Raw genomic sequence first — 10,346 nt, 5'->3', positions numbered from 1 at the left:
GTTATTCCTCCCAGTACAGGGAGTCAAGGCAGCTCAATAGCTGCACTGAGTTTTTGAATAAAATCCATTTCTCATCAACCATGTCCAAACCCTCCCCTTGCTTGCCCCTTTCCTCCATATTTACAATAATATCTCTTCACCCTGCCTCTTTCTTTAGCTTACTAATTTCCACATGGATCCCAGCAAAAGTTCTTTGGTTAATAGTTTTTTGGGACAGACGAGAAGACTCTATATGGTGCAAAATGCAGAAGGCTCACTTGGATTCAAAGAAGACCAACCCTCTTCCAAAATCCTGTATGTGATTCCACATACAGTTAGAAATCAAATTACAGTGGTACCCCGGGATACGAATGCGCCGCCTTACGAAATTTCCGGGTTACGAAAAAAAATCCAATTAAAAAAACTGTTCCGGGTTACGAAGGTTTTTTCGGGTTACGAAAAAATTTTTGGTGCTTTTCGGCGCTATTTCACACGAAATCGCGGCTTTTCCCCATTAGCGCCAATGGGTTTTTCGGCTTGCGAAGTATTCCGGGTTACGAAAGCGGCGGCGGAACGAATTAATTTCGTAACCCGGGGTACCACTGTATAGTGCTCCAGCTTCAGAATCATGTTGGTGCACAATGCTACAGAGTTGCTATATTCCCAGGGTTTCACCATGTTGGTGAGGGAAGGCAGAAAATCTCTGAGTCCTATTGGTTAATACCAACTCAAGTAGACTCACTGAATTCATTGTTGAATACTAAGTCAAAATGTAAATCAATCCCACTGATTCAAAAGGTCTACCTTAGCAGGAACTAACAAAAGACTGTTAGTCCAAAATCTGCTGGCAGTGAATAGCCTGTTTCTCCAATGCATTACTTCCTTCCTGGCTGCAGCACCGATTGCCTTTCCCCTCCTGCTGCTCTTGCTTACATTGGCATAGTTACAGCAACATAGCTCACCATCAGCATAGGAACTCTATTTTTTTTTCACAGACCCAAGTAAGATGCACAATAGATTTTTCAATGGCAAAATGGAGGAATATAATACAAAAGGGACCTGGCCATATAATTGACATAATTTATTTACCATTAAGAGCACCACAAACACTGACATGGTATTAAAATACAGAGCTGAGCAGTCACTAATTTCAATACAGTTGTTCTTATGCACATGTTTTTTTTCCTTTTTTTTACATGATCTGTGTAATTTCATTATTGCTTATTAAACATACAGGAATATTTGCTCTGTCCCACTTGGAGATTCATGACAGTTTCCACCTGAGTTCCAATCTTCCATTTGAGCTTGGTCCTGCAAATATATCAAAGAACCGGGAAGTCATGAGATGCTTTCATTTGTATTGATATTTTTAAAAATCTGGAAAAAAAATCTGCAAATCTGTGGAATATAACAATTGGCACAAAACTGTTACATTATATTAAAGATGCATTTTAAAGTAACTTTGAGGAGTACCAGGTGTTAGCTTGTTCCTACAAATTTCAGGCAAAATTCTGTAAACATGAATGGTGAAGAAAGCTCAAGAGAATTCAGCCCAAGAGATTTTGCAGCCCTAGTGTTGAAGTGAAGCTGAGAGGGACACTTAAAACACAGAAGACAACCGTATGTTTTTTTTTTCAAGGCAGCAACTTCATTGGTTGTAGCTGAAAGGGTTAGCTTAGCACAGAGTAAGGATCCCAAAATCAGACAAGCTGCCTGCTAACCGATGACCAGCAACCATCAATGCTGGAGGGAATACAGAAGTGGGGGGATTCCACCTGGGTTAAAATCATTGTATGATTTTCCTGTCATTTGGAAACAGGTTAGGCCCACATCATAAAGTTGGGCATGTGTCTGTATAACTCACCCCAAAGGTCCCTTAAGGGGATACCAAGCCAGGGATAATAGACATACAGGCCAATTCCAACACCTCCTCCCATAATATCTGTTTTGAGACCAAATAAAGCATTTGGTACTTTCACCATTACAAGATAGCACTTGGTACAAAACAGAACCCCAAGCAACAATAGCCATGCAGCCATGAGACAAGCCACTCTAAAAGCAACTGAGGAAGAACACCTTGGAGGGAAATTGTAGCTGTCTTGCACAAGAAGATGTGGGTGAGGTAAAGCCAAGTATCACTCCTGCTAAAGCCATGCATGTTGGCTTGAAGTAACTCAGCATTTATAGGGAGATGAGGGCCTCATTAGGATCATGTTTAGTGAGTGTAATGCTGCTCACACATTGACTGCATGCACAAGCACTTCTTGTGAAGGCAGCTGATCTGTACATATTTTATCAGTGTTCTAGGGTCTGCTTCATACATTTTGAATTGGCCTCAGTTCAAATCTCTCTCTCTCTCTCTCTCTCTGTTTATATCCTAGGAGCTTTCAGAAATTGAAAGAATTCATCTGAGATGGTCAGAGATCATACATAAATGTTAACATTTATAGACACACATACCTACCAGTAGGAGAGAGATGGAATGCACTTGCCAAAAACTATTGTACCAGCTTTAAAACAGTATAAAATAATTTGAACACCATTGAGCTTTTGTGTCATTCTGTTTACTTCTTTTAATGAACAAAGAGAAGTGTTCTCAGGGTAGTAATGAATAAATTAATAAAAACATAGCAAAGCACAAATATAAAACCTGTTTCTGTAAATTAGCCTTCCCAAGCCTGGTGTCCTCTACATTTTAGACTACATTTTTCATCAGTCCCAGCCAGTCTGGCCAATGTCCAGGAAAGATGGCAATTGTAGTCTAAAACATCTGGAGGTTTGGGATTGGGAAAGGCTGTTGTGAATTATCAGAGACCATAAATGTATCAATGGTTCATTGTTTCCAGGTAAGAAAGGCAAAGTTCCCTCATAATAATAGCTTTGAGTTCCAATGTCTGTCACAGAAAAATCCGACAAGTAGGTTTTGCCCTTTGTTGAAGATGATATTTTTAGGCCTTAACTTAGTTGTGTGAATTCAATATTTGCAGACTTGAGAGAGGCATACTAGTAAAACAAATTTATCCCCTTTGAATATAGTGGGGACTTACCCCCGAGTTAATATGAATAGGGTTGTGCTGCTTTCCTTATTGGGCTATGTTTGATAATTACTTGAGTTTATTTTCAAAAGATGTCTTTCATTTAGTATTATTTTTATAGTATTAGACCTATTAAAAAAAGATACCTGAGGATTTAGCTCAGCATAAACCTCCACTTGTGTTCTCCCTACCTCTACTATTTTTCTTCAAACATTCTGGAAATATGAACCAAAAACCTTGATCCTCAAACACTAATGCCTTCCCATGAGCTAATTATAAAGTGGCTATTTGGATTGGTAAAATCAAAAAGAATCACACCCAGGATCATTTTCAGCCTTAATATTTGGACATGTATGCTAAATCCAGCTGGGGGCCAGTGTGTATACTGAGCAAGGTGGCTCAGTATGTGTATCTGTAAATCTATGTTGCTTGTACAATCCAGCCACCAGGGCTCTATGCTTAACCCTTTATTTAAAAAACAAAACATCCTGGAACTCTGTAGACTAGCATTTAGGGGGCGGATGGGAAACTGGATTCAGTTCTCTTCTGTCTTTTTCCTAACAAACTGACTGATTTTTTTTCTCTTTAATGAACCACTTGTGTGCAATACAAGATGCATTGCAAAGGATATGTTGGAGCACAACCTGTCATTGCCTATCCCTATTTCTTTTAACTGAAGATATGACTGACTCCCAAAAGCCTTTTATAAAATTAAGCATTTGGTGTGTTGTTGTTTTTTAAAAAAGAAGAGCAAGTGTTGGAAGAGCACAGATTCCCCTGACTGCAGGAAAATATATGCACTCTAATGGAAGAAGGGAGGATGCCGAGCATACAAGTGGCCTTCCCTGAGCATGACTGATGCATATGCTGATCTTACATTTGGTTTCCCATCAGAAACACAATCAGAGCTTGGAGAAGTTACTTGTTAAAACAACAGTATCCAATTTTTCCAACCAGCATGGCCATAGAGAGTTGTGGTAATTCTCCCAAACTCTTACCACATTGTTCATCAGTTCACAATGCTCATTTTAGACTAGATGCTTGTGACTAAGACATGAACCAGGAAAAAAATACTTCTTCTTTTCTTTTTTTCCTTAAAAAAACACACCACACAACAACCCCTTTTTAAGGAAACCTATGATATCACAATCCAAGTCAGTATTGACTACAGAGGTCTAAGAGAGTTAGGTGCTTGTTCTAAAATAGCAGTTTGAGATTTCCATGTCTAAATGATGCCTATTTTTTTTTTTAAAAAAAAAACCTGTATTTTAAATCTACCTTTTTAAAAATATGGAACAAAAATGTAGTCAGGTAGCCTATGTCATAATGAGGAAAAACAACATACAAACCACATGTATATAGCAAGTATTATAAAACATGTATTTGTAGTGCAAGTTGAAAATACAGGGACTCTACTCATACTGGCCAGCTAGAGGGAAACACATGGTTCTGAGTGATCAACAAGAGCCCCAAATTCAAATTCTTCAGAGTTAACAGAGTACAAAAATATGGTGAAAATTTACACATTACACATTAAGTACTTAATTTTTTAACAGTTTACATTAGAGACCTACAGATATGTTTCCAATTAAGCTGGCTTCTTACTACCCACCTATTGTAGTACTATAGGTATGGTTACATATACCAAGAAACAAAAAATCCCAAAGCAATAGCTATACAGCAACATATTAAGGTCTGAGGATTAGACCAGTACATGTTAAATATTTCACTGGTTTACTAAATGGACAGTTTATTCATTTACAGTTTACTTCTTTTTTTAAAAAAGATTTTTTAAAAAAATCTTAAACTTGTCTTTGAGACTGAAACAAAATGTCCTTTATTAATAAGCTTTTCAGTATTTTTTTAAAAAACACAATGATATGAGGCTTTACATAAAGCCATTCTAGGCTCTTGGAAAGAAAAAACAAGATGTATGTGACTTTTTTAAAGGCAGACTTTCTTAGTAATGTAATAACAAACTACTATTTTAATTGAGCTGAACTTGTCATTGTTTTCAGGACCTTTTTGAGTTCATGTTTCCGAGGCATTAACCATGTTTCTAACAGTTTATTTGGTCTGCACATTTGTGTCTTTCCCCGCTTGTCCCCCTCCCCTCCCATGGCAATAACATATTCTCATTTGAGCGTATTACACAAAAATAAATAATGTGCTGTTAATTCTGAAAACTACAAGGAACAGATCGAGCGTCTATGGCATGAAAACACAGAAGTCAAGTAAGCCATGGGATAGATACAGCAACTCCACTTAATGGGATTTTTATTCCTGTTTTTTTCCTTTCACATAAGAACTCTAACAAATTCTTCCAGTGTTTATTTTTAAAAGGTTTTTTTCTATTTTCTTTTCTTTCTTGTATTTTTTTATTTTTTTTTTTTTTTGCTTTTTTTCCCTTTAAAAATGCTTCTTGTCTATCTCTCTAACCAAGTAGTTGAAATGTAGGATAAGGCCTTCACGGTTTTGCATCAGATGATGGTTTAAAAACAACACAAAACACAAATCAATGAAACAAACTCTCAAACAAGTCGGACTTAGTACCGCTTTTTTTTTTCCTCTTTTAAAAAAACACTGATGATCCTATGTGTTCTTTGTTGTAGTTGTTGCTTCTTCCTCTTTGTATGTTCCTTTTTCCTCCTTTCTTCTCTGGGGAGAAAATGCACATAATGTGGTATCCCTTAACTGCATTTGCAAGACTTTACAATCATGTTAGAAAGCTGTTCAATTTTGGGTGTTTTTCCAATGTAATACAAAATGGTGAGGGGTTCTAGATCCTGGGATACACAGCATGGAGATGCAGATGCTTCTGGATTGATAGTATTATACAAGCTGAGTACCTAAAAGGAAAGGAAACAAATGTTAAAATATTGCTGCTCCACATATATATCATCACAATTCTGTAAATTCCATGGATTACAAGTTATTATTATTATTATTATTAACCTTTATTTATGAAGCGCTGTAAATTTACACAGCGCTGTACATGCAATCTTTTTAGTTAGACGGTTCCCTGCCCTCAGGCTTACAATCTAAAAAAGACATGATACAGAAGGAGAAGGGAGTGGTGACGAGAAAGGGTAAGAGGTCCAGCAGTTCCTCTCAACCTCCGAGGCCTGGACCAAGGCAGATGGACTGGAGGGAGGGCAAGGCTTCATAATGGATGGTTAATCATTATCCAGGGAAAATACATAATCACAAGTAGGATAATACATATACAGTACATAGGAATACAGGAAATGGATCGATAAACAGCCAACAACAGAACATCAGATAGTAAGCGACAATTATGCGATGCCTGGGAAGGCTTCTCTGAATAGGATGGTTTTCAGCTCCGTTTTGAAGCTGGTTAAAGAAGTGATGGCTCTTGCTTGTGGAGGAAGAAGGTTCCAGGAGTGAGGGGCAGCAAGTGAAAAGGGACGAATCCGGGATGGGGCAGAGGAAATCCTGGGCTGAGACAGCAGACCTTGACTACCAGAACGGAGGGCCCTGGTGGGAAGGTGAGGAGAAAGAAGGTCTGATAAGTAAGGAGGGGCCAGTCCATGGAGGGCTTTGAATGTCGACAGCAGGAGCTTATACTGAATGCGGAAAGGGAGAGGGAGCCAGTGAAGGGATGCCAACACAGGAGAGATGTGGTCAGAGCGGTGGGTGGAAGTGATAATGCGTGCAGCTGAATGCTGGACAGAGATTAAAGGACGGAGGTGAGAAAAAGGAAGCCCAGCCAGGAGGACATTACAGTAATCCAGTCGTGAGATCACTAGGGCATGGACCAGGATCTTGGCAGTAGAGGCAGTGAGATATGGTCGGATTTTGGCAATATTGTACAAAAGGAATCTACAAGCCTTGGCTGTGGTCTGGATCTGAGGGATACACGACAGAGAAGAGTCAAAGATAAAGCCAAGACTGCGGGCTTGCTGGACTGGTTGAATGGAAATGTTGTCCACAGAGACAGAAAAGGAGTGTTGAAGGTTGGGCTTAGGAGGAAAGACAAGAAGCTCCGTCTTGGACATGTTGAGCTTCAAACGCCGATGGCGCATCCACTGTGAGACAGCTGTAAGGCAAGATGAGACTTGCTGTTCAAGCCTTGGAGAACATGTAGTTGATCCCTACCTGAGCTGATTAAAGAAGACTGCCATAACTATGAAGTAGAGTAGACTGTCTAGGCCAGTGATCCTCGCACATTTGTCCTCCAGGTCTTTTGGACCTCAGCTCTCAGACACCCTAGCTAGCTTGGCCAATAGTTAGGAATTCTGGGAGGTGAAGTCCAAAACATCTGGAGGACCAGAGTTTGAAAATTGCTGGTCTAGGCTCTAGTTCAACATTCTGCTTCCCACAGTAGTCAGTCAGATACCCACAGGAAGCACAGATGAAGACATGAGGTTAAGCACTCTCCCACAGAGTTTGGAAAAAGCCATGCTAGCTCAGGAATTTGGGGAGTGATTGTCTAATAAAATAACTTTCCTATGCTCTGATGTTCTTCGACAACTGGAATTCAGAGGCGGTGTTCCTATGAACCAAAAGACAGAATAAATAGCAGAGAGGAAAGGCTCAAACAAGAGAGCCAAGTGTGATGTGGTGGTTTAAATGCTGGACCTGCAGACCAGGGTTTGAATCTCTATTCCATGGCTATGGAATCCCACTGGGTGACCTTCAGCAAGTCACAGTTTCTCTGCCTCAGAGAAAGGCAATGGCAAATCTCCTCTGAACAAATCTTGTCAAGATCCCTCCCGGTAGATTCACTGCAAGGTCGTCAAAGGTCCAAAATAACTTTTAAGTCACACAATAACCGAAAAAGGATCAAATATTTTTAAAGATAGCCTGTTTTATTAGGTGACACTGCAGAAACTGTGTACTGAGCAGTACAGATCCAGACCTTTTTTTTTTATTCCTGTGTATATATATATTGGATACCTCAAACTGCAGACAATCTAAAGGTGATCATATAACACCCATTCTAAAATCTCTCCGCTGGCTGCCTATTAGTTTCCAGGCACAGTAAAAGGTGTTGGTAATAACCTTTAAAGCCCTACATGGCTTGGGTCCAGCCTACTTGCAGGATCCATATAATCTGCCCCTCATGCTTAGGTCCTCTGGGAAAAACTTATTAAAGCCAATAAAAACTAGGTTGTTTACAGTTACCCAGAGGGCCTTCTCGTCTGCCACTCCCAAATTATGGAATGGCCTGTCGGAGGAGATCTGTCAAATTACCAATTTTGATGACTTTAAAAAGGCTGCCAAGACAGATAACTTCTGACACTGGCCTTCCCAGTGTTATAGATTGCTTCATTGCCTGTGATGCCTGCTCCTGTCATGTTATGACATTTTAATGAGTTTACTAGTTGTTGTATTATAACTGTGTGGATTGTTTAAAAGAAGGGAGGGACAATGGGATGTATTTTTTATTATATTATATTATATTATATTTTGTTTATAAACAGAAATTCCACCCAAAAAAAAAAAAGAGCATAACAAACACACAAACATATGAACATATGTAATGGGGAAAAAATCTAAAGACAAAACAAAATTACATAAAATGCTGCTATGTATATTATTAACCAAAGTATTAACTAAACTTTTGAGATGGCTTCTCTAACCTCTTATTACTAGTGTACTTCATTTCCCATATGATATAACAACTACTATCTTAAATATGTTTCCTAAGCCTAATATGTTATAATACACAACTCTATGCTTAACAAAATTGTAAACAACACTGCAGTGATATTTAGTGTATTTTATATTTGAATGTCTCTGTCTTGCTTTTTTAAAATTATAGTTCTTTATTTCCCCTCTCTATATTTTATAACACAGGACCAATCTTCTTCTATTTTTTCTTTTGTATTTCCTTTCATCAGAGCTGTCAATAAATCCATCTCCATTGTCTCATTGTCAACCACTCTTCTATTGTTGGTATTTCTGGTCTTTTCCATGATTTTGCAAAAATTATTCTGGCTGAAGTAATGATATATAACATAAAACGCTTGTATTATGTTATATATTATTACTTTTCTTTTCAGTCTCTTTGTCTAATTCGGAAGTCATATTGAGTAAGAACAGAAGTGGGTCGAAAGGGATCCTCTCTTCCAAAATCTCAGATATTGTTAAATGGATTTTTTCCCAGAACTTTTCTGCTTCCTTACACATCCACCACACATGAAAAAAATTTGCATCAACTCTATGGCACTTCCAACATGCTGCATCCCGCTTTTTATAGATCAAATTGATTTTGTGGGGGGAAATGTGCCAGTGATGTAGCATTTTCAAGAAATTTTCTTTATAGCTCCGGCAAAGTGTGAAATTACTAGAGTTCTGCCAAGTTTTTCCCCATTTCTCCAACTTTATGATCTTACAGACATCTTGTGACCACTTCACCATAGTATGTTTTATCGTTTCATTTTCTAAATCTCTTTTTTGTAAGATCTTATAGTATTTCGAAATATGTTTCTTGCCTTTATCAAATATGATTTCATCTAGTTCTGTTTTGGTCTCACTTATTCGAAAATGTTTGCAATCTGTTTTAAACCACTCCAGTATTTGTCTGTATGAAAACCAATCATTAATTATTTTTCCGACTTCATTCATTCAAATGTTTTTAATCTGGTATCTTTTCTGCACTCCAAAAGAGATTTATATGTTTGTTAGATGGGTGCTTTACAGACGCAGTCTGCCGGCGCCTCCGTTTCCGCCGCCAGGAAGCCTCAGCCTCCAAACGGCAAGGGTTCCTGACGGGGGGAAAAGAAGCTGCAAAGAGTGAGTTCTTTTTCTGTTGTGCTTATGATGCCGCAAGGCGCCAATGGCGCACTTGCAGCATCATAAGTGAGCCATGACGTGCGGACGCTAAGCGTCCGGCACATCAAGATGGCGGTGCCCATGTAGAATGGGCACCACCATTTTGTACGCGCTTGGCACGTACTAGGGTTAGGGGCATCCGGAAAGGGCAGCCCTTCCTAACCCTAGTACGTGCCGAGCATGTACTAGGGTGCCCGTGTGGAATGGGCCTTAGTTTCCTTGTTCAATTTAGTTCGTTGAAAGAAACCCTCTTTTGGGGAAACCCACAACAAAGAAAAGCGTGAAAGCCAAATCTTAATTTAATGCTTTCTAAACATAATATTCTCCTATTCTCCAGTCTTAACTAGTCCTCTAACCATTCTAAACAAGCTGCAAAAAAATTAAGTTTTAGGTTTTGTAAAGCACATCCTCCCCATGTAAAGTTTTCAGTTAGGATTTTCCATTTGATTCTTGCTTGCTTTCCCGACCATAAGAACTTGGAGAGTTCTTTTTGTCACTAATCAAAGTAACGCAGATGCGAAACAATCAGTA

At 38.8% G+C, this 10,346-nt stretch overlaps 1 protein-coding gene across 1 annotated transcript in view; it reads right to left on the bottom strand.

The window, feature by feature from the left end:
• Positions 1-783: 783 nt before the first annotated feature.
• The window catches only part of TGFB2 (transforming growth factor beta 2), a 154,174-nt gene continuing 144,611 nt past the window's right edge, over positions 784-10,346 (bottom strand). The window contains exon 7 of the mRNA XM_042441211.1: positions 784-5,863. Within this exon, the coding sequence (XP_042297145.1) occupies positions 5,705-5,863 (159 nt within the window). The 3' untranslated portion in view covers positions 784-5,704. The remainder of the gene's footprint in view (positions 5,864-10,346) is intronic.

This window comes from Sceloporus undulatus, chromosome 1, assembly GCF_019175285.1.
Source record: "Sceloporus undulatus isolate JIND9_A2432 ecotype Alabama chromosome 1, SceUnd_v1.1, whole genome shotgun sequence".
Lineage (NCBI taxonomy): Eukaryota > Metazoa > Chordata > Lepidosauria > Squamata > Phrynosomatidae > Sceloporus > Sceloporus undulatus.
This window is presented reverse-complemented; position numbering and strand designations above follow the sequence as displayed.